This window comes from Malus domestica, chromosome 02, assembly GCF_042453785.1.
Source record: "Malus domestica chromosome 02, GDT2T_hap1".
Classification (NCBI taxonomy): domain Eukaryota; kingdom Viridiplantae; phylum Streptophyta; class Magnoliopsida; order Rosales; family Rosaceae; genus Malus; species Malus domestica.
This window is the reverse complement of record NC_091662.1, coordinates 12,945,761-12,970,704: the sequence shown is the minus strand read 5'-3', so window position 1 is coordinate 12,970,704 and position 24,944 is coordinate 12,945,761. Positions and strand designations below refer to the sequence as shown.

At 38.5% G+C, this 24,944-nt stretch overlaps 3 protein-coding genes across 4 annotated transcripts; 1 reads left to right on the top strand and 2 right to left on the bottom strand.

Annotated features, from left to right (window-relative positions):
- The first annotated feature begins 1,303 nt into the window (after positions 1-1,303).
- LOC103402046 (protein root UVB sensitive 4) lies at positions 1,304-4,548 on the top strand. Of its 2 annotated transcripts, none has more exons than XM_008340800.4 (10): positions 1,304-1,921; positions 2,133-2,279; positions 2,459-2,605; positions 2,702-2,764; positions 2,865-2,941; positions 3,081-3,186; positions 3,360-3,462; positions 3,555-3,706; positions 3,806-3,871; positions 4,001-4,548. In XM_008340800.4, exons 1-10 carry the CDS (start codon positions 1,445-1,447, stop codon positions 4,238-4,240), a joined length of 1,578 nt encoding a protein of 525 aa, XP_008339022.2. In that variant the 5' UTR covers positions 1,304-1,444; the 3' UTR covers positions 4,241-4,548. The 2 variants fall into 2 exon arrangements, with proteins under 2 accessions (XP_008339022.2, XP_008339029.2); XM_008340807.4 differs by having other exon boundaries at positions 1,756-1,921; positions 2,107-2,279.
- Positions 4,485-9,265, bottom strand: LOC103402061 (extra-large guanine nucleotide-binding protein 1). The gene is made up of 8 exons (XM_008340813.4): positions 7,841-9,265; positions 7,608-7,745; positions 7,417-7,521; positions 7,137-7,322; positions 6,325-6,505; positions 5,749-5,978; positions 5,460-5,623; positions 4,485-5,188 (listed from the first exon to the last, which is right to left on the bottom strand). The coding sequence occupies exons 1-8, from the start codon at positions 8,948-8,950 to the stop codon at positions 4,597-4,599; spliced, it is 2,706 nt and encodes a 901-aa protein (XP_008339035.2). The 5' UTR covers positions 8,951-9,265; the 3' UTR covers positions 4,485-4,596.
- A 13,155-nt stretch (positions 9,266-22,420) lies between these two features.
- Positions 22,421-24,012, bottom strand: LOC103402501 (protein JINGUBANG). The gene has a single exon (XM_008341254.3). It carries the CDS (start codon positions 23,872-23,874, stop codon positions 22,615-22,617), a length of 1,260 nt encoding a protein of 419 aa, XP_008339476.2. The 5' UTR covers positions 23,875-24,012; the 3' UTR covers positions 22,421-22,614.
- Positions 24,013-24,944: the final 932 nt, after the last annotated feature.

The following is a 24,944-nucleotide window of genomic DNA, read 5'->3' as shown; positions in this document are numbered from 1 at the left end:
ATTGTTACACTATCATTTATTACTTTCAGTTTTTCACATACATAAAAAACAAGAAAATGAATAATTTGGCAGGTGATGGTACCAATTTCTTTGACAAGATAAATGATCAAAGGTGGACTTTGGCAATAGCTTTTGAGCTAACCCAATTTCTTTGAAAAAAAAAAGAATGGAGCTAACCCAGTTAGAATTCTTTTTACTTGATCTTAAAAAAAATTGAAATTTCCCACTTTTTTTGTTTTTATTAGGGCTGGGTTCGGTTGGCAAACCGTGCCAAATTCCTTGTGCCACCTACCAGCCACACATACATAATTACTGAAAATCAATTACTGCTAGCCAACTGTCTTCTTGCGGTTGCCAAAAATTGGTTTAGCCAAAATTATTGGCTGGTTCGGTTGGTAAATGACACAACCGGTGGTTTCCACTTCTTCCTCGCTATCTTCCAGTTCCATGGGCTCATTTTGATTTTCAGATTGGGGTGCTTGTTCGGTTTCATTATGTGGTTGTGCACTAGCGATTGATTGGCTAGACTCCATCATCCTAAACATAAGCAACGCATATACATTCAAAATCATATATATAGTATTAGTAATCATCATGCTATCAATTTTGTTAACAATATTTTCTATATTTATTATAGCATGAATCATATACATATACATATATTTTTTTAAACCCTAAAACTAAGGAGTCAACAGTCAAGCATGTAAAAAATACCTAAAATATCTAAATAGAAAAAGAAAAAAAATATATATATATATATATATATTGGTAGGTATGACATACCGCCGGCATACAAAATCAATTACCAAAGTCATGCCATTAATTGTTGGTTCGGTAAAATGCCAACCAATTATGAAAAAAATGCCAAAACTATACCATACCATTATGAGCCAACCGGTATGGTTCGGTTGATAAATCGGTTTATGGTAAAATTTTCCACCCCTAGTTTTTATTTTAGTTTTAGCACCAAATCCAAGAAAAAATGGAGAGAAAAGTGAAGATGGAGAAAAGAAAAGAGAGGTAGTAAGTAAAATTATAAGTAACAAGGTTATTTTGGTCATTTTATCATGAAAAATTGGTTGTTTAACACTTTTTGAAAGTTAATTTCGACGGAACACTAACAGAAGGACGACATTGATTCGTGGGTTATAATTCAGGAACTACATTGATTGATTTTCAATTTCAAGGACCATCATGATTGATGTGGTCAATTTTAAGAATCAATTGTGATAAAAAACCTTATTTTTATAATGAAAAGAAAAAAATAAGAAAGAAAAGGGAATTTGCAATGTGCAACTTCTCATCGTTATCTCGGTCATCAGTATTTAAGTGGTTCTGTTAAGCTCCAAAACCTTAAACCCTCCTCCAGCGTACCACCCCATCACTTGGCGCGAAAATTAGCACCAATTCATTAGAAACCCTAATTTTTCACAGTTCAACTCTCATGCAATCTGCCTTCTACACGGCCTCCAGCTCCCACCAGTTTCAGCTTCCATGGAAAATCAACGAAACCCAATTCGCAGCTCAGAGACCAGTCCCCAAGAAGCTCAAAACCTGCTTCAAAGCTCCGACCTTTACCAATTCTCTAAGAACTTCAATTGGGTACGAACCAGAAGAAAGCCTTGGTAAAGAACCCGCACCCGCCACGCCAGGTCGCCTTCCGGTGGTGATTCGGAGGTCAGGTAGGGTTTCTAGGTACTTCTGGGATGGTAATTGTTTGCAGTTAGTTGGAGTAGATGGCGGTGCGGCGTCGTTCAGTTTCAATTTCGATGATGGGTTCAGAAAATTGTATAGAATCTGTAGTTTGGCTGTTAGGGATTTCTTTATTCCTAAGCAAGTTAGTGGAAGTTATATGGATTATGTGAAATGGAAGTTCTTGCATCGGGTTTTCAGCTCGGCACTACAAGTCCTTGCCACTCAGGTACAAACTTATGTGATAAAAGCGCCTCGTTTTTTCGATTAATTGATTGAAATTTGAATGAAATATGACAAGCTCAACAGAAGGAGTACTATTATACAGAAAGAATAAGTGAAATAGTTGAGCATTATAATCCTTAGAAGATAGAATCAAGGATTTTATGAATGAATTTTCGTTTATATGGTTAGTTATACGTGGGGATGCACTGATTTAGGCAATGTTTCGGGCTATTGGGATTGGCTTCTCTCGTTCGCTTCCAGCAGCTGCTGCCCTTAATTGGATCTTGAAGGATGGACTTGGACGGCTGAGTAGATGCATCTACACTGCTAGTCTAGCATCTGCTTTTGATACTAATTTGAAGGTAAGGCTTCTACTTCTGTTATGGAACGGAATTTCCTTAATTGAGGTTGTTGCAGTTAGGGTCTATATCGGTATTTTGGTGTTTGAAACCAAAGTACTGTTGATATTGAGTGCTTATGCTTTAGAGTGATTTTATTAGCTACAAATACATCATTGATTTTGTCTTTTTCTCATTTGTAGAGAGTTCGGTTTTCAACGTCAGTGTTGTTTACTTTGAGCATTGGAGTTGAGTTGCTGACACCTGCATTTCCTCAATACTTCTTGATTCTCGCATCCTTAGCCAACATGGCAAAACAAATAAGTTTGGCTTGCTATCTAGCTACTGGTGTAAGAACTGAAACACGTTTCCTTGCTTACTTTTATGAGGTTGGGTTTTAGCGCCTTCCCATTTTGAGTGCCGTTGTTCTTCCTCTGTATAAGCAGTCTGCTGTTCATCGAAGTTTTGCAATAGCGGATAACCTTGGTGAAGTTTCTGCAAAGGCACAGGTAGACTATGATATTTCCTACAAATAAGTCCCTATTAGTTATCTTTAGTGTACTTGAAAATTGAAACAGAACATATTTTAACTGTTGCGATGATTTTCAGATTCAAACGGTGTGCTTTGATAACCTTGGGCTTTTGCTTGCTGCGCTGTTAAATATGCTGTTCAAGAACAACCAAAGGTTCCTATTGAACTTCTATATATACGGGAATTAATGATCTTTAGTTTACTTAACTTTTCTTCATATTTGATGTCTTCGCTATTATGATAGTCGATTCTTTATCTTTGCATGCTTTTCTGACTTGTGATTTACGTGCCAGGTTGCAAACAGTCTTACCATTTCTCGTATACCCCATTTTCTCAGCCATAGACCTTTTGGGAATATATCAAGGGCTTAAACATGTCCATTTACAAACATTAACCAAGGTGAGTAAGCATTTTCTCCTTCAGCATCCCGCACTGTGAAGTTTTCTTATGATAACAATTCTGATGTATACGCATCTTACCCTTTTTCAGAGGACTAAGGAAGTGAAATTTCCTGATAAATGCTGTAATTTCATCATCTAATTTTTGTATGGTTCTCAACTTCTCATGTTCAGGATAGACTTGAAATTGTACTAAATAATTGGATCGAGTTAGGTTATGTTCCTGCGCCTGCAGAAGTAAGTAAAGAAGAAGGAATTGATTTCCTACGGAGCAAAGGTTAGATCTTTCACATGCATTTCTTATCCCTTTGTTTAGTGTTTTATATAAGCACATATAAGCTTAAACCAAATGACTGAGGTTTGAATCAGACAAGGGATTATGGCCTATCAGAATAGGGTACCTGGATCCCAAGAATCAGATCCCTGAGTTATCCATGATGGCAATGCAATCTACAAGTGCTGACGACTATTACTTCATATCCATGGAGATCTTGTACACAAGAATTCGAAGGACAAAGCAAGTAAGTTTATTAAATTATTAATATGTGTTCAACCAAGGTGTCCTGTGCTTATGTATCATACTCTATTAGTTATCTTTTCTTTCTCTTGATGATTTCTAGGCGGGCATCCTTCTTTGTTTACGGGAAGGAGCTGGAACTGCGGACGTTATCATGGGTTTGTTGCAGGTAAAATGAATTTTTCTTGAAGGAAAAAAAACTTATGAATGATTATTAACTTGGTGTGATGCTTGCACCGTTAAAACGATTTCTGGGGCTCCTCATGTTTTGTCGTTTGTGTGATAATTTGCCGTGTAGGCATGCTATATCCGCAAAGCCGTTCTTATGAACAAGTATAAATGGGAGACCATGGTAGATGCCGGAGATGCATTAGACTCGGCTCCAAAGGAGTGGTCTAAATTGGTTGAGGAGTGCAAGCGCCGTGCACAAGGCGATATGAACGCGTTGACCGAGCAAATTGTGACATTGGGTTGGGCTGCTAAACACATATTATTGAATGCGCAAGAACAGATTCGATACAGTTTTGTGGATGACTGAAGATTCCGTATGTCGTAGAACCTTGTGTTTTTTTCATTTCTCGGCCGTCGGTGGTTTTTCCGTGGTGGTATGGAGAATTTCGGGGAATACACAGAAACTCAAGTGCAACTATTTTGTTACGGATTGTTCGACTTCGATTTGTGTATTAGATGTAGGGCGGGGAAGAGCGAAAAGTAGAACGAAATCGCATCCGTATTTCAGTTCTTTTTCTTCTCGCTTGAAAATGTTGAAGCTGCAAGGCAGGTGAAAGGCAAAGATCTTTCTATTGATCATATACAAACCATTATATATACAGTGGAATTAATCAATGTCACACAAACGTATAACTGTATTTACAGGCCTTTTCGGTTTTGACATCAATGAGAATTGCTTGCCTCAGTGCTATAGAACGAGTAATCAAAGCTAAAGTTGGCCCTCTCTTCATCCCATTTTAAAATCTCCCTTGAATATTTAAGAGCTGCATCGACGCTATCGGGCCGCAGTCCCTTCACCACGGAAACGTACAATTTCTTCCCGGTTAGAGAAGAATAAAGCCTCTTGAACTTTGCTGCAATGTAGTGAGATCCTAAATGACCCAATGACGGGCTGCTGTTAATGTTGTTGCTGCTCGTGTTGCTACTCGAGCGATTACGACTAATAACTGGACGAAAATCTTCGAACCACTCACAGTGATTTAACGGTACCCGTTCCACCTTATCCTCGAATAAATCAAACTTGTTTAGAATCAAGAGGAAGTCCATCTGTTCAAAGGTAGGATGAGTGACGATGTTTTCAAAGAAAGTCCTGGCCAGCAACATCTTGTTATCGAAAGACCCGTTCCCATCAGCAGAGAACTGATCATAGTCGCTCAAGGACACGCAGAAGATGACCATTCCAACATCTTCAAACATCTCCAACCATTTGCAGTTTTCTCCAAGTCCTCTTGCATTTACTCTAATAAGTTGGTACCTAAGAAGCAATCAGACAAAAGAAGGGTTAATTAAAAAGAATGGAATATTATCTCAGCGACCCGTAGAAGTGAAAATTACAGAATAAGAACGTAGACGTCAACTCAATTTGTTCGACAGTACAAGGAATCTATTTACTTGCATAAACTTTTACAAACACCTATCCGCACGTGAGCTTTATCAGTTACGATTAATATTTATAAAACACAAACGCTAAGTAAGCACTAAGCAGATCAGGTCCATTTGAATGTGCAATAAACGGGGGAACATACCTAAGCAAAGAGTCATGCTGGTCAGTAGTATTGATGGTGTCTTCAGATTCTGCGTTGGGAAATGAGAAGTCCACACAAGCAAGCCCATTAGATGAAGTGACACCTTCAGCATATAATATATCTAGATCTGTGGGCTCGTAGCCTATTCTTAATATGTCAACAGCCTGAAAAGGGAACGAAGACCAGGTCCATTAGATTAAGCAAAAGATAATACTATGATTACTATCGACCAGCATAAGTATCATGCAAACAATTTACAAGAGTTAACCACAGATGTCACAGGACTTACCCTCTCTAAGAAATAAGTAGCAACACTAGGTAGCATTTCCAATTCATTTCTCCGCTTGTATGTGACCTGAATGGCTGAATCATTCCACAATTCCTCAACTAATGGTGCATATTCACGAGTAGCCGCTGGAAAAATGGCTTCCAGATTGCCTGACACCATAGTCTTGAGAAGCCAATCAGAGAACGCTTTCAGCCTTGGGCCAATGGAGTAAAGAGTTTTCTCATTGTTTCCTGTTGTTAACCAGCACACAAATTCTATAAGCAATATATCAATTCTAACATGGTTATTCGGAATGCAACCCTCTCCAAGTACGATGCAGACTAACCAACCTGACTAGTGTAATTATAATAAACATTGCAAATCAATCAGTGCAAAGGAAAACTCAAGTGTAAGAAGTTACTACATATCTTTTGTACTTGTTTTGGATATAAATATCTTATAAAAATTGATATCTAGTTCCGTTACTGTATATAATTCAGTTTCCCAATCTGAACAACATAAACCGAGGTCATGCACATGCACACATGTATCAAGTCAAAGAAGAAATGAAAAAGTTATAAAATTATAGACTCATACCGTTGGCATCTGTTTGACTGGACGAACATTGCTTCCTCATCCCATCCAAACATTCCTCTTCAAAACGCTCACGGCCCTCAAGAAGCATACCAAGATAACCATACACGTTACTCTGTATTGTACATTTGATATTTTCACGCTCATCCTCCAAGAAAGGGACAGCTTTATATAGAATCTTTGCCTGGAACATTCATATGTGAATGGTTAGGGTTTATATTTGGCAGATAATAAAAATTATATTCTGAAATACCAGAAACGACTTAGAAATGAAAACTTGGGACAAACTTGTTGGCTAAGAAGTCCATCCTAGTTAAGCTATCTTGATTCAAAGCAGTTACTATTCCTTTATAGTATGATTGCTTATAACATAACATGTATGGCCATGCATGCAATAAATCAATTCAGAATCCCATCGAGATCAAAATACAATTTTTAGCAAGTATGCTTGACCAATATCAAGTTATCAACTGCATATAACTTTAAGGCAGAAAGCTTGACCTAGAACTTGTTTTCTCATTTTTGGTCAACACAAAAACTAAAACATAGAGAAGCAAGCAAGAAATGTAATTATTAGTACACCACCAAAGATTTTGCTATTACAGCATCCACAAATTAAAGCATTATGATTAGAATCCAGACCCCTAATTCCTACATACATACGTTACAAATAGGTTGATGTGGAGATATGATCTATCTCTTGAAACTTGAAACATCAATAATTTATTCAGCTTCGGAATTTTCTATAGAAAAGCATCTTCGCACAAACAGAATAGAACGAATAAGAACAAATAATTTCAGATTAAATCTATCACCTGTTTAAATATAGTACTTGTTCCAGAACCATTATATCCAACTAAAAGAATCTTCTGAAGTATTCTCTGCTCAATGTAATCAGGGACGACTCTACTACCCACATAGTTCAGGGATTCTCCACAAGGAGTTGAAGATTTAGAAGGGACTGGTAATGACAAGGCGGCACAAACAAGCTTTGTTCCAGCCTGAAAAAGTGATTAATAATAGTTTAATATACATCAAAATCCTAACAAGCATCCAAAACATAACTGAAAATTGCAAGTAATCTCAGAACAATACCTTGCCCCAAATGTATCCTTTAGTATTTTTCTGGCCCTCCTCTTGGTATGAACCGTCCTCGTTTACCCAAAAGTGTGGTTTACCAGCACATTGAACCCCAGCCAACTGCAATGTTCAACAGAAGGTGTAAATTAACCCTGCACAATAACCAGTTGCAACAACAATTCATATGTCTAGAAAGTCCATCCAACCTGCAACATCCGAAGCTCGACTTTGGTAATTTCCCGACCATTTATATAAACCTGTGTGTTTCCATTGCTAGCATTTGCTTCGATGGGACCCCCAACACTAAGATGGGGACTAATTATCTGGGAAGGCTTCTGTCCTTCCTGTTAAAATTCAACAACACGAAATTTCAGAAGGTGTTAGCACATTGACGAAACAACAAGAACCAACAAAACAAATTTAAGTAAACAATATTCACCTTTCCCCAAAGACCAGAAACTTTATCATACCAATAGTTCCCTGGTTTTAATTTCTTCGGCGGATTTGGGCAGGTTTGTAATAGAACCAGCTCCTCCGGACAAAGAGGCTGTCCATTCACACAAATATAGTCCGAAGGCAGCTGATTCGCCTCACAAAACTTTTCGGTTTTCATCACCTGTCTAACCTCCAAATCATTCAACAGCCGCTTGAGCATTCTAGAGCACTTCCCCAAGCTCCCTCTTTTCGACTCGTCAATAGGAAACCCAATGCAACTCACACATTTTCGACCTTCGGGCATCGACCCCATTGCTCTAAGCACACAACTACTACAATACTTAGCATCACAGACAATGCAAACCTCCTTCTCAGTAAACCTCGTCCCCTTCAAACATCTATAGCACGCCTTCTTCTTCCCTTTGCTCTGAGGCTCCCGCTTTGCCTGCACAACTTCAGCCTCGTCTTCATCAGCTCCATCGTCCGATTCAATGTCCCGAAAAGTCACCACCGGCGGCCGCAGTGCGTCATAATCCAAAGCCTTACTGGATGAAACCCGAGACGATGGATAGTCCAAGCTCAAAACGGACTCCGTGAACGCCCAATCCTGTTCCGGTTCGGGCCGGTTCGAATCGCTGTTGAAGTCCACACTCTCCTTCCCGCCACCAATCACATCGGAAAACTCACCCGACCTGTAATTCAACCCGTTCGAAAACTCCGATGCGCCGGAGCTACTCAATTCACCGGACAACGCACACCCAACCACACTCTCCTCACCCCTCTCCTCAAATCCAATCACCGACGTCGGCGAAACCGTCGATTCAGAACCTTCCAACTCCTTCGTGTAATCCTCGCTGCCCCGATCGAAAACGGAAGTCGGAGAGACCGTCGATTTAGACGCCTTGAGCTCTTTCGAGAAAGTTGCGGGCGCCATCACCGGCTGGACCACCGGCAGGGTCAGCTTCTCGGGCAGCGCAACCCCTCCGACCACAGCCGCCACCGGAATCCTATCGATGTTAATCGGAACCGCCCGCGGGAGATCGTAACTGATGGGAGGACCGTTGTACTCTATCGCGAACGAGTACTGGACCCCACTGTCGGCGTCGGAAGGCATTTCGTCGGCCGAATCGAGCTCGGAAATCTTAATTTGAGCGAGAGCAGCACAGAATCATCTGCAAATTCAGCACGGGATTATGAGATTGCAAGTTCAGAAGGCAATGGCTCGCTGAGGGGTTGATTGGAGGGGAGGCGAGTGGAAATAGTGGAACTGGATTGGGGAAAAGAATGGAGGAGGAGTGGAAATAGTGGAAATTGGAGGGTCAGTGGGTAGCGTTTGGGGAGAAGGAAAATGTAATGGGAAAGTGACTGGGTGGAGAAGCGAAGAAAAGTACAGCGAGCTGGTATTTTGGAATGGAATCTTTGTTGTTTTTTATTTATATTTTTTAGCTTTTCTATTTAAACGCCGTACTTTAAGGATTATTTTTTTGTTATGTCCCTAAAACTTCATTTTGATTCACTCCATCTCTCCCTCACTTCCTCCCCTAACCCGCTTGCCGGTATCCCTCGACGCCAAGTATTCTTTGGTTCAAGGTTTAAAATATCGATATTATTCCGATATTTTCATTGAAATTTTCATGTTTTTGAACTACCGATATTTTAGACCTTGATAGGAACTCTATGTGGTACTAAGTCACTCATGTATCTTACCATGCAATATATAAAGCGTAAAATATTATACTAATTCATTATATATAAATGATTATGGTGTGTTTAAACTTCTTTCATTAATTACTACATATTTTTTACACTCACAATGTTTGCCAACTCGCTATATAATAAACTTAAATCAGTTAAATCCATCATACAATGCATTTCCTTCCAATTTTTTGTGATAAACTAATAGATAATTGACTAAATAAACATCCTGCAAAGTTTCAATAAAAATTTCCAAGTTTTTTTTACAATTTCCGTGGTTTTTATTCAATTTTTATCGATATCGATAATATCCCGATATTTCCATCTAAATTTCCGTATTTTTGGACTACCAATATTTCCAATATTATCGATATTTTAAACCTTGAGATCCAGCTAAGTAAGAGCATGTTACATACCTTTTAGTCTCACCTTCTATTTATGTGTCGTTGTGTTTGTATATATTTGCAGAGGTTGGTAAAGAAGATTGAAATTCGATGACTATTTCTTGTAGAGCGGTTTCAATGACGAAATCTGGTTATGGAGTGCTTTTGGTTGCGGTTTGTTTTTTGTGCTGCGAAGTTTTGGTCGAATTGATGAATCTGCCATGCTGGTTGCTGGCAATACTTTCATCGTGGTGGCTACGGTGACGGGCGCTGCTTTGTCCACATGGAGAATAGGAATTAGGGTTTTAGTTTATGTTCATTTTAGGGGTGGGTTGAAAAAACCGAAATCCAAATCGAACCGAAACCGAAAAAACCGAACGGAACGAAAAAATCGAACCGAATTGAAAAAACCGAACTGAACCAAATTCTTTTGGTTCGGTTCGGTTTTAGTGATCTAGAAACCGAACCAAACCAAATTAATTAAATTATTTTTTTTATTTAATTATTTATTTTGGGTATTATTTTCTAAACTCAATTTGTAAGTTAAAATATGCTAAACCCAATGTGTTGCCAAACTTTAAGCTCAAAATATTAAAAAAGGCCTATAAAAACTCTAAACCCTAACCTATTATTTCTCCCTCATATAAGGTTTCGGAACCAAACCTTCTCCTGAAATACCTACATCCATCTCTATAGCACTGTCTACTTCTGCCCCATCTTTCTTTTCCAAATGTACTCTCATATAACATGTAACAGAATCCATAAACATTTATTGCGGGTAGATTACTTGGGTAATTTGTGATGGAAAAGAATCCAACACATACTAAATAAATCCACCCAGACATTACTTTTACTAATCAAGTTGTCAACATGCAGTTACAAGCAAATAACCTTGATCTTTGAACAACATCATACAATTTAACTTTTCTAAGTCATTTGTACGATTTTTGTGTTGTGAGGTTGTTAGTTTGGACTTTGGAAGACTTGATTGATGATTTTAGTTCAACTTCAAATGTTTATTTTCATTGTCTTTGATTCTAATTAGAATGCTTATGTTATGATTGTGTTGGATATGTTAAAATTTAAAATTTCAATGTTTTTCATTTTTTGAAAAAAAAAAAAACCAAAACCGAACCGAAAAAAATTGAACCGAATCGAACCGAACCGAACCGAACCAAAATTTCGGTTTGGTTTTGGTTTTGGCAAAAAATCGAACTGATTTAAACCGAACCCACCCCTAGTTCATTTACTTATTGGGCTGGACTTTTGTGTATTCTCTAATGTGTTTTGAGTTATTTTGTCTTCCTTTGAGTTGGCTTGTAATCTCTTTTCGAATGAATGAATGTTACTTTTTGACCAAAAACAATAATAAGAGATCTCTTGTCCCTAATCAAAACCTTAAGATAAGTTCATCTATCATTAGATTAATCCAAAGGCTCCTGTTAAAGAGGACCTCATAGGTCTTCAAAATAAGGACCTTAGGTGAGCATATCGAATTTCATCAAAGTTGGTCCACTTTCTTTAGTGTCATCAACCTTGATCAAAATCAAGGTAGTGCTCCTAGAGGTATAAAGTTTTTATCTCAATAAGTGAATACATCAACCCTAGGATTAAAGATCTTCAAAGAAGTTCGTAAAATTTTTGCTTTTCACCCCACACAATCCATGGCGGAACCACTCTTTAGATTATAACTCTAAAAATTTGCTCTTACGTCAAAAGGAAAGTGTGTTACGGAGCAATTTTATGGTATACCTTGAATACCATCATCATCACGTGGTGTTACAATTCTATACAATATAACACATGTATTTGTTTTTTATTTAAAAAAAAATTAACGTACTCCATATAAATATGACATATCAATCATGTTACTCATTCATATTATAATACGTGACAAATGTTCAAGTTGCACAAAAGATTATTGTGTGTAAGTAAATTTATCAATTTGTTTGGCCGCATAACAATACTCGTATTAGCGATGTAATCATTATTGTTAAAATGTAGAGAAAGTTTCAAAATATTACAATAAGTTAAAAGATAAGGAGTTTCAAACCACTACGCATGTGTAGAAATTCAATCCTAACCACTAAAATATTGAAACACATGCAAGTAAGCAGTCGTTGTTGATTAATGTTCTTTCCTTGGATATCATAGGACTGCATATCCAATAACTAATGTTTAAAGTCTCTAATTAGTCAAATTTTACGGAATATATTGTCAAAATTTTGAAAACAACATGTTAAAAAGTCTGAAATTTGGCAACCATAAAGCCACTAAATTATTTTTTACATATAATTAACAACTTTTGTATCATGTTCAACTTCAACCTTTGTAGTTCAACCAACCAATCCTACCCCCACCTCTTCACCTAAACATATGCATAATCTCCCATTACACCAATTAAAAAGTCGAATTAAGTATGTTTGATTAGATATATGTTTGCTAGATTCGTGGTTAAATGCGATGGTTCTATAGCAGTGCGGCTTCAATTCGTGACTGTAATGATTATGGATTTATTTCGGGTTTTAGTTGTTTTGTGTTATGTTGGCTCGAATATTGTTTAAGCTAGGTTTTGTTGTTGTAGGTTTTTTAGCTGTTTGTGTAAGTCTTGGCTGCTTTAGGTGAGCTTTTTGAGGTTGTTACATTTGCAGTTATGTTAAAATTCGTCTCATTTACCCGTCTTGACTTACGGTTAAAACTATTTTTAATGATTTTGCTTTGAATTAAAAAAAAAAATTGTAATGACAACAGCTCTTTTGGTGAAAATATTTTTAAAACCAATCATTAATAAAAATTCAAGTGGATCATAAAGTAAAACACAAGAACGGTTACAAAGTCATCCTGCCCATCATGCAGAAATTACTATATGTTTTCATCCACTTGTATTCATCTTTGACTCTCTTATAAATCCGATAGTCCCCAAAACGAACAAAAATTAAGTTCAAAAGAGAGAATTCTTAATTGCATTCAAGAGTCAGGACACAGAGAGGTTCCTCACACCTAAAATATGCATCTTTACATTATTGAATACTACTAAATACAACAACAAAACCTTATTCTATTAAATGGGATTGGTTGTATGAATTCTAAGTCAAATTGTATATGGGCAAAATTATATATTATTCCTCTCTGAATGGAGTATATATAGGTTTACAAGGAGTCCTATACAAGTAAATCAATTATACAAGGAAACAAATAAAATCCCTAATATAGTGCTAATTAAATACAATTGCTATAATCAACACAAATCGCTACACTCCCCCTCAAGTTGAAGCGAAGATATCTCGCATACCCAACTTGTGGAGCGAGTTGGAGAAAGCACTAACAGAGACAACCTTAGGGAGGACGTCGGCTAATTGTTCTTCAGACGATACAAAGGGAAAAGCAATAACTCCAGCATCTAACTTTTCCTTAATAAAATGGCGATCAACCGCCACATGTTTTGTACGGTCATGTTGCACAGGATTGCGAGCAATTTCAATTGCAGATTTATTATCACAATGTAAAACCATGGCCTTCTTGGACTTGAATCCAATCCCATTCAATAATTTTCTCAACCAAAGTAACTCACATACCCCATGCGCCATTCCATGAAATTCAGCCCCATGCGCCATTCCATGAAATTCAGCCTCTGCACTTGATTGAGCAACAACCTTCTGTTTCTTACTTTTCCAGGTGACGAGATTACCACCAACAAAAGTAAAATAACCGGAAGTAGAGCGTCGGTTCGTAATTAAACCAGCCCAATCTGCATCTGTGTATCTTTCAATATTCAAATTACCATTCTTGGAAAACAGTAACCCTTTACCAGGAGCTGATTTAAGATACCTGAGAATACGGACGACAGCATTCATATGAGTCTCACTAGGTAGATGCATAAACTGACTCACAACGCTTACACATAGGCTATATCTGGACGTGTATGAGACAAATAAATTAATTTTCCCACAAGTTGCTGATAACGCTCCTTATTAGTAGAACCTGATCAGGATATAATCCCAATTTATGATTTTGTTCCATATGGGTGTCAATAGGTTTACAATCTACCATACCGATTTCAGCTAACAGGTCCAAAACATACTTTCGTTGTAAGAGACATATACCGTGCTTGGATCGAGCGACTTTAATCCCAAGAAAATACTTCAACTCTCCCAACTCTTTCATTTCAAACTCAGAAGCAAGATATTGCTGTAAAGAACTAATCTCTTCATGATCATCACCTGTCACTATCATATCATCAACATATATGATCAATGTCGTCACTTTACCTTTCTTCCGTTTCAAAAATAGGGTATGATCCGAGTGACTTTGCATGTAACCAAACCGTCTCATGGACGCAGTAAACCTCCCAAACCATGCTCTAGAAGATTGCTTCAAGCCATATAAAGCTTTTCGCAACTTGCACATAACACCCTTATGAGAAGCAATAGAAGTGTCAGGGTGTAAATCCTTATACACTTCTTCTTTGAGATCACCATGCAAAAAAGCATTGTTAACATCAAATTGCAACAAGGGCCAGTCCAAGTTAGCAGCAAGAGATATAAGGACACGAACCGTATTAAGCTTAGGAACTGGAGCAAAGGTCTCTTGGTAGTCCACTCCATATGTTTGTGTATAACCCTTCGCTACTAATCGGCTTTGTAACGATCAATTGAACCATCTGCTTTATGCTTCAAAGTAAACACCCATCGACAACCAACCATCTTCTTTCCACTTGGCAAAGGCACCAAATCCCATGTGGAATTCTTGTTCAAAGCCTTCATCTCAATGTCCATGGCTTCCACCCATTTAGGGTCAAATAAGGCATCCTGCAACTTAGTCGATACACATACGATAGATAATTGACATATATATGACTCATGTGACTTAGAAAAGCGATGAATTGACACATGATTATAATGGGATATTTGGATTTTGTATGTATGTCAGGAGAATATTGGATTTTAGGTATGCCACGATTAACTCGTAGGGGCAACTCATAAGTAGATATGGGCACATTAGTATAAACTACCTCATTTGCATCACTTTCATCTTCACAAGTGGATTGAGACAATGGTAGGGCATATGGGGGGTGGAATACTACTGCTTGGCACATCTTTATCAACATTTCCATGCACATCTTCACTATCAAGGCATATCACTTCTTCACTAGTGCATAACGACTGCCCATTAACATTTCCATGCACAATTTCACTATCAAGGCATATCACTTCTTCATTAGTGCATGGCAACTGCTCGATGGAAGAAGAGCGACAAGTCGGCTCAAGTCGGCTCGAGCAGACTCACAATATCACTATTTTCTATACTTGCTTATTCTCCTTGACTTAACACTTCACAAACCTTCTCCTCTAGAAGTGAAGAGATATGAGAAGATGAGGTAAAATACGGGACCTCTTCATGGAAGGTGACATCCATGGAAACATAAGTCTTTTGAGTAGGAGGATGATAACACTTGTAACCTTTTTAAGTATTCGAATACCCAATGAACACACATCGAGGAGCACATGGATCTAGCTTACTCTGTTGATGGGAATAAATATGTACGTACACAACACATCCAAACACCTTGGGAGGAAGTTTGGAGATAGCAATAGGTGAGACATGTTCTTGTAAAACTTCAAAAGGAGTGCGGAAATCATGGACTTGGCTAGGAGTCCGATTGATCAAATAACACGTAGCTAAAACTGCATGTCCCCAAAGATAATTAAGAACTGACATTCCCAAGAGCAAAACACGAGCAACTTCAAGTAAATGACGATTCTTCCGCTCAGACACATCATTTTGTTGGGGTGTAAACAGAGTAGTCGTCTGATGAATAATACATTGTTCACGAAAGAAACAACTCAAGGTAGTATTCACATATTCTCATCCATTATCAGACCGGAGCACTTTGACTTTTGTTTGAAACTGAGTAGATACCATTGTAATAAATTTGTGTACAATAGATGTCACATCAATTTTATTCTTCATCAGGAAAACCCAAGTTAAACGTGTGCAATCATCAATAAATGTGATAAACCAACGAAACCCATTTGAAGTAATCTTAGCAGGACCCTATACATCGGAATGTACTAAATCAAATGGTTGAATAACTTTATTATCACTTAAGGGAAAAACAGTACGATGATTTTTGGCCAAAACATATGTTTCACACTTAAAACGAGTCTCATCATATGAATGACATAGTGAAGGAAATAAATGTCTAAGATATCCAAAAGAAGGGTGTCCCAAGCGACGATGCCATAACCACAACTGATTCTTGCCTTTGTCACTGCCACTCTGAACTTTATTAGCAATACAACCATGAACTGTTTCTGTTGGTACAGTCAAGTAGTATAACCCCCTATTCGTTTACCACGTCCAATCGTCTCGTGAGTGTTGAGACCTTGAAAAATACACCATGTGGGATAGAAAGTAGCATAAGCATTAAGTGAGTCAAGTAATCGTCCCATAGATAATAAATTACAATTAATATTGGGTACCAATAATGCATGTGCCAAGGACAAGGTAGAAGTAAGTGTTATTGTGCCTTCTCCAGTAATTGGAGAAGTCATACCATTGACAGATGTGATAAATGGGTCATGAGTTTGACTAGACAACTCATCAAAAACCTTAGAATTATAAGTCACATGATCAGTAGCACCAGTGTCAATTATCCATGTATTGGAATTGTTACCTGGTACAAAATTTGTCACACTCAAATTCATGGAAGGAGAAGATGGCTTAATCTCGCCCGAAGCCACAGTATGAGCAGCCTTAGGTTCGTACTTACGAGCTTTGTATTTAGGAAACCAGTCTGGAACACCATGGAGCTGAAAACACTTCTCTAACAGGTGGTCACCTCCACAATGATCACACTCACGAGAACCAGAAGGAACCTTCACTGCAGGAGAGCAGGAGACAACATTTTTGGAGTTCGAAGACCTTCCGGAATGTGAACTCACAATAGACGGTGGACGACCGCTAGTTAAGGAAGAGCCACTTGGTCGATGTTGGGTCGTAACAGTCTTCAAAGCAGCAGCACCCACGAGCATAGAGACTTGACGGGTGCTTTCTTCCACGACCATAGCATATGCCTCCAAGACAGAAGGCACCGGAGTCATAGCCAAGATACGGCTACGAACACCATCAAATTGAGGATCAAGCCCTCCAAGAAAATCATAAACCCTTTCAGATTCAATTTCCTTTTGCCGAAGAGCCACATCCTTAGGATTGGTATGTGGATTAGGGCAAATATTGTCAACTCCTCCCAAATAACATGAAGTTTCTCATAAAACATAGCAATAGATTCACCACTTTGGATTGTAGTAACCGATTGTCTTCGAAGTTGAAACAAATGAGAACTATTTTGGGTGACTGTAAAAGTCTTTCTTGCAGCCTCCCACATATCATACGCTGAAGTACAACGCTCAAAGAGACTTCTCACACTCCGAGTCATAGAGTTGAGAAGCCATATTTGCACCAAACAATTATCCTTCTCCCATTCGGAGAATTCCACATAATCAACATCCTTAGGAGCAGGTTTTTTTCCATTGATGAATCTCACCATATGTCATCCAATTATCGTAAGAAAAGCATTACGAGACCAGGAGACATAGTTGGAGCCATCCAAATTTTCTTGTGCAATAGGAGCAGAGTAATCACGGTAGGGTCGTTCATCCTTGGTACCGGATGAACCGGAGTTGAGTTTGACATCTTCATCACTAGCCATGGTTGTAGAACACACACAACAAATTACAGCGGAAACAAAAACTTTCACAGCAAGGTTAAGGTTTCTCACGCGTAAGGGTATTTTGGTTTTGGTGGGCACTCAAGGTCACCAGAATTTTAATTCTCTGATGCCAAGTCAAATTGTATATGGGCAAAATTATATATTATTCCTCTCTGAATGGAGTATATATAGGTTTACAATGAGTCCTATACAAGTAAATCAATTATACAAGGAAACAAATAAAATCCCTAATATAGTGCCAATTAAATACAATTGATATAATCAACACAAATCGCTACATTCTAGAACGTTATTGTGCTCCGTTTTACGCCACGTCTTCTGTTAACTCCAAGTACCCCAGGTCTTTTCTTAGAGTCTTTTTCCAAGTCTTCCTAGGTCTTCCTCTACCTTTTTTTCCATGAGCCTTTGTCTCATAATCGCATCTTCTAATGAAAGCATTTGTAGGTTTTCGGTTTATATGTCCAAACCACTTTAACCGATTTTCTCTAATCTTATTTTTTTTTGCAGCCACTCTTACCTTAGGTATTCTCATTCTTAATTATGTCCATTTTCGTGTGCTCACACATCCAGCGAAGCATTCTCATCTCCGCTACACTCATTTTTTCTACGTGTTGCTACTTCACTGCATAACATTTTGTGCCATAAAACATTGTTGACCTTATTGTCGTCCTATAAAAATTTCACTAGAGCTTCAGTGGCCTACAACGGTCGCACAACATACTCAATGCACTATTCCACTTCATCCATCGAGCTTGTATTCTATGGTTAAGATCTCTGTTCAATTCTCCATTCTTTTGCAAGATGCATCGAAGATAACCAAAGCGCTCCCTCTTTGGTACTTCCTAATTTTCAATCATCACTCCTATCTCATTTGGATCCCCATTCCTATAAACTTGCACACTATATACTTTGTCTTTGACTTACTTAGACGAGAACCTATATATTCCAACACTTCCCGCCAAAGATACATATGCTTATATGTATTTTACAATTAACTTTTGGTGATGATGCACAGTTTAACACGTTTAATTCGTTTTCTTTTTACCAAGGGGAAGCATATCCCAAAATTAAAGGTGCGAAGTCTCAATCATCATTATAAAGTAGACAGAAAAAAATTAAGTTGGTTACGTTTCTTCAAGCCATCTCTAAATACTCTGCTTGGTGCGTCCATGTTTTCCATGTACATAATATTTAGCGCAAAAAAGGTTCCTTCTTAATTTGTTAACATTTTCCCTAATTCTATCTCCTAATTCGTTGGCTTTCAAAGGTAGTCAGTAAAATACGAAAGTTGAGTCGTTTATGAAAACATGTTAATAACTCTAATTTGACTAGTACACCCCCTAAATTGAGCCAAACAGAGTACAAGGTTGTTGAAGCTTGACTTGAATACATTTACTGTGCTCAACCTTGTTTGCAAAAACTTGACTAGCTAGGCTCACATGTGGGACAAGTAAAATTCGAGCTTTAAACTCAACATAGTATTATAATTTATTCATTTGAATGGAGGAAAGTTTGAGCTTAAAACTCGATGGAGCTTAATATTTCTAGCTACTTCTCATAAGTTGTCACACTACGATCCTGAGATATGTTTGGAATCGACTCGCGACGGAGGGACATTAGCGGTACAATATAAAATATGTAGAGTCACTGAGACTTATACATATAATATACATCAGAGCTTCAGCGGAATAACTTACAACAAAGGGTGGCATTCCTACTCTCGAGTGCACTGCCCACACAGCTACACCATCTGCAAACCTCTTCCCTAACCGCTACCCATTACTCTGCAAAATAACCCTGCGCCGTGGGAATGGGTCACCGGGCAAAGAAAAACCTATGAAGCTCGTGTGAGTGACAATAATACAACATATGTGAAAATAAATAACATCAAATAATTAAATGTCAAAGTAGTGCTATGTCCACACATGACACTTCTTTTATATACCGTATCAACCGTCAATTTGATCACCATCAATATTATTCCGTCATTCTCTTCGGATTGTGACTCACCACTCGCCTTTCTCATTTTCCGAATAATCTCAAGGGTCCAACCACCACATATATTATAATTTAACCACCATACGCCTCACTATACGTATATGAATGGTTAATCAATTTCGAATATCACCACAAGTCCGATAACATTCTTAGTTATCACACAACCCGATGTTGTGTAGGAATGACACAACATCAATAATACTATCACGTGTGAGATTGGTACCTTTTTCATTATTGCAATTCTTCGTTACGAGTAGGAATGAGTCACATCTGAATCCATTATCTTTTAGGCAACACCATCATGTAAACTATTTGATTCAATCATTTTCTAGATTGAGCCACACAGGCTGTCAATCTCAACTTTCATATATGTAATAAACAATAATCTAGGGCTATAGAGAGACACAGTTTGTTTGAGGCCTACAATATGTAACAGATCATGATGTGGTTCCCCATTACGGATTAACCAAGCAGAACCACTCCTGAGAACATCATGTAGGTAGTGACCCCCAATTGCGGATTAACCAAGCAGAGTCACTCCTACAAATACAATAGGTAGTGATCACCCATCCCAGATTAACCAAGCATGATCACCCCTAAATATGTATGTATGGCCATACTAAAGTAATAAGGATCACCCATCGCGGATTAACCAAGCACGATCCCAAAGTATGGTCCCCCATTGCGAATTGACCAAGCAGGACCATCCATGTACCACTGCTACATGGTGCAGATTCCAATTTAATCCCACATTATCCCATGGACTGGGTTAGCGGTCCTTTACTAGCCCTCACATATCACAATCATATCAAGCATATATATATATATATATATATATTTTTAATAGCATCATCAAGTAAACATAGCATAGTAGCACACATTTCCATATAATCATTTGGAAATCCATGTCATATCCACAAAGTATATAATAAGGAATTTCATGGGTAATAACCATATCACATAATATTAATGTCACTCACCTGGATTATTTGCACTCCTAGATTCACCAACTCCACTTCCAAGGAACCTAATACAACACACAAATCCCACTTAGGAAACTTAATAAGACTGACACGTAAAATGAGGCCAAGTGCCACTTGCACGTAAATCGAGACGCATATCAACTGGGAACGACACGTCATCATGATGAGCCAACTAAGCTCCATCAAGACTCAACAACATTCTAAAAATAACAAGAAAACTAACGAAAAATCCAAAAAAAACTTCCCTTTTAATGAAAAGCCATTTTTAAAGGTATAGTGAATGGTACCAGGGGAAAGGTATAAATGTGGTATTTCGTTAAAAGTGAACAGTACCGGAAGTGTTTTGTTAAAACTCCCAAAAATAACGACACGCTAGAATAGGGTACATTGACTAAAAATCCAAACGTCAATCAAAGGTCCTCTAAGGTCAACAACCTAGGTTATTCAATAGGTCAACAACCTAGGTTATTCAATTCGGATGATCTGCCCATCGGATTTCCGATTCGTAAGTTCTTAAAGGTCCAACAACTAATAACTAGGGTGCCCACAAAATTGCATGACAATCCAACTATCGAATTGTCGTCAATTACAAAAAAATCGTACGATGGTACAATTATTCGAAAAATTGAATAATCGAACCATCATATCGAATTTCAACGAACGGACTTTAGATATGGGCTCAGGATATCAAGAACATCTTGCTGACCAAAATCCATGAAACCAGATTCTCCCCCACGCATCGCCGCGCGTGGTTCTTTCCAGTGACCGGAAACCCATTTTTTTTATTAACTTCAAATTCTACCAAAAATTACAGGAAGATAGAGCTCAACAAGAGGAACAAGTTTTATACCTTCCACGAAGTCCAAAAGTTGACGGGAGTGGGTCAATTTTGCCGATAACATCGGCGGGTGCCTAAAGCTTCCCGGCGTCGATTCGCCGCCTACAGTGGTCCAACGGGGTCAAGTATGATTGGGATTTACTCCTGGGATGATGGGCTACAAGTTCCAAGTGGTGGAATCGGCCATCGCTTTGCCGATTCACCAAAAAAAATGAAAAGGGTGGCCGGAGCAATATTGATTTTCGTCGGTTTTCATGGCCTGGCACCGCCACATGTGGTGGTTAATCAAGGTGGTTCTTGGGTGAGTTTTGTAGAGGGAATTAAAAGCTTCAAGATGGTGGTGGTGACTTTGAAAAATTCCACCGGAGTTGGCCAGAATCAGCATCGGAAAATAGGAGGTCTCAGGGGTCAATTGGGTTGCGACTTGGGTTTCTGGGTTTTGTTTTTTTTGGCCTCTGAACCAGGTTTCCTGAAATGGAAACCTGCTAATTTAAGCAGTTAGGCTTTGGAAACTTACTACTCATAGTAAGTACATATGTCTAAAAGGTCTCATTACTTCCGAGACTCGTAACTTTTCCGTTCTAACTCGTACTTAAGATCCGTTTACGCCTACACGATCATGGAATCAAACTCTACCTAAACAACTCAAAAGTTAACCGAAAAGATCGAGAAAACGAAAAATAACTAAAGTACCCCTCACTTCGTTTTTCTCAAAATCGGAGGATTAACAAACTAGTTTCAATTAAAACTCTGAAATACGTCAAAAATAAAATAAATACTATTTTGGGGATAGGATATCACATAAATGCTTATCCTCACCCAGATAAAAGAATTTACTTTTATTCAGGTCTTAAGTTTGATTTCTTTTCTCTCAAAGTTGTAAAAATACATGATAGAAGTTAAACAACAAATACACTAAATTAATTAACTACGAAAGAAACTTTTCCCAAGCATATGTATCTAATTTGTGGTGAATATTGGCATTCCACATGCCTAAAAGCTTTAGCTTTACAAATTACATGATTCAAAATCCACCGAAACTTAGGCATGAATAATATTTGGATCAAGAAAATGGGAGAAGCATGCATGCATGCATAAAATCCCATCTATTAATCACACAACAAAATCAGATATTATATCAATCAAACCCTAAAATCTTCTTGAACCCATTTCCCCTCCACGAGAAGCAAAGCTAGGCGCCGAGCTCAACATCGGCACACAATACCCATCGGACGTGTAGTGCTTGTGCTTCTGGTTCGGCACCATAGGCAGCGCTTGTTCCGAATCCCTCCACATCTTCACCGACTTATCCAAGCTCCCACTATACACGATCCACCTCTTCTCATCGGATGTCAACTGATCGTGATTTCTCTCCACAGCCAAGCACTTCACTGGCCCCGTATGCCCTGACAGTACTGACAGGCAAATGTGGTCCCCGTCGGGGCCTAATCTCCACACGCAAATCCCCATGTCGGCGGAGCCACTGAATACTAAGCACCCGGCCGTGGCCAAGCACAGAACCGCAAGTTTGTGGCCTCTCAAAACACCACCGTGTTGGAGGTTCTTCTCCCGTTCCCAAAAGTTGACTAGCCCGTCGGACGAGCCACAATATATGATCGAGGCGTCTGTGTTCACAGCTATGGATGTGATTGCGTATTTCTGCTTTAAGAGCGTTTGTGAGAAGAAGTGTTTAGTACCTTTTCCTTGTAGCTCTTTCCGCCAAATCTTAACCATTCCATCTGCGGAAGCGGTGAAAACCAACCCATCAAATCCAACAACCAATGCATTCACGGCGTTGTCATGAGCGTTGATTGACTCCAAGCACTTGAAATCAGAAACCCTCCATACCTTAAACGTTTTATCCCACGACGCAGAGTAAAGCAACGTTTGATCTTCGCTCAAGCTCAAGCATGAGATGAAGTCAAAATGTTTGATCCATAGGACTTTGCTCTTGCCTCCCACTTCAACGTAATTACTCGGCTTCATGGAACACTTTATGTAATTCTTCGACATCGGTAAAGTTCCTATGCGCTTGTGGTTTGCATTCTTGTAGGACACCTTCCAAACCCTAATTTTCCCGTCTTGATGACCGGTGAAGATCTTCTCCCTTGCTATGATTATCGTTTTAACCAATCCACTGTTCGATTTGAACCCCGAATACTCTTTGTGCTGCTTCCAAATCCGAATGTTCTTACTATCCGAACCTGTGTACAACAAGTCTCCAGAGGTGGCCAGTGAGTATATGTGACCTTCCTCGGGCACCAACGTGCCTATGAGGACGTTGGGGGAGAAGTTTTCGTCAGCCGTATCTGAAGCATTATTATTATTGTCGTTGTTGATATTGTTGTTCATATGAGAAGACCATGGCGACTTATTCAGAGGAGACAAAGCGGCCTCCTCCGCCACCATCGAGTCTGGCTCGTAGCTTGGGGGTTCGAAAAACCCCGAGTTGTCGTGGTTCTCTTCGGAGAATGTGCGGTTGCCCCTGGACGAGCTTTTGATGGATTACATATAATCGTGAACAAATAAATGGAATAAAAGAGGGAAAACCAGGTGTTAAGGAAGCCGCAAGCTTTGAAAAGCAGCAACTGCAGGCTGGGAATTTTCCTTTTTTTATTTTTTTTATTTACTTTTTAGTAAAAAATACAATAAAATTAGATTTTCCCTTGGCAGCCATTGTGGATGATGGGCTGGCCAATCATGTGGCGCCACGTCGAATATACACCAACAGAACGGAGAAAAAGGTAAAGCTGCAGGTTGGATTGTGACTTGGTCAATGGACCAAAATTGGTCGGCATGCTTCCTGCTTGGATGATGATTGTGGTAAAGAGATGGAAAAAAATAGGAAGCACAAGAGACTTAATCAAATTATTACCCAAATTTTCTTTATATCTCTTATCTTATGTTATTATGTATGTATTAATTACTATTATCTTGTGTTACTATGTGTGTTTCTGGCTTCAATTAGCTAAGTGTCCAATAAAATCATGAGAGGGGAAAAACAAGAGACTTAATCAAATAAAATGAAGAATCTCATCGATCAGAAATACCATTGTATGATTACATGTACAAAACTTATGCTCGGGGGACAAAATTTTGCATCACCTTTTGATGAACTTGCAAAGGATAACGCTTCTTCGGCAAAGAAGCCTTACCATGAGACATCACGAAAAATGTTCTCATAGTCATTTTCCAAGCGAACAGACAATGAAACCACAACCAAAGCAAAAAAAGAACAACACAACACAAAACAAACTCTCTAGAGGTACAATTCCTCAACCGCAGCACACCTAACCAACATGAAAGATAAACTCACAAGGCAACTCTACTGGTCAAACTCAACACTGTCAAGACACACAAAATAGACATCATACCATCACTTGAAGACCTCATAATGACAAACGACAAAATAAAAATGGCAATGAATCCCTCAAACCACTGCTACGACCCCATGAGAGAAATACCACACCACCATCTGA

Excerpts from the sequence above, each read along its gene's own strand:
- LOC103402046 (XM_008340800.4), top strand. The coding sequence starts at position 1,445 with ATGCAATCTGCCTTCTACACGGCCTCCAGCTCCCACCAGTTTCAGCTT. Across the intron at positions 2,765-2,864 it reads AAGTTTCTGCAAAGGCACAG|ATTCAAACGGTGTGCTTTGA; the intron begins GTAGACTATGAT and ends GATGATTTTCAG. Across the intron at positions 2,942-3,080 it reads CTGTTCAAGAACAACCAAAG|GTTGCAAACAGTCTTACCAT; the intron begins GTTCCTATTGAA and ends TTTACGTGCCAG.
- LOC103402061 (XM_008340813.4), bottom strand. The coding sequence starts at position 8,950 with ATGCCTTCCGACGCCGACAGTGGGGTCCAGTACTCGTTCGCGATAGAG. Across the intron at positions 7,746-7,840 it reads TTTCTGGTCTTTGGGGAAAG|GAAGGACAGAAGCCTTCCCA; the intron begins GTGAATATTGTT and ends GAATTTTAACAG. Across the intron at positions 5,979-6,324 it reads CAGTCAAACAGATGCCAACG|GAAACAATGAGAAAACTCTT; the intron begins GTATGAGTCTAT and ends GGTTAACAACAG.
- LOC103402501 (XM_008341254.3), bottom strand. The coding sequence starts at position 23,874 with ATGGTGGCGGAGGAGGCCGCTTTGTCTCCTCTGAATAAGTCGCCATGG.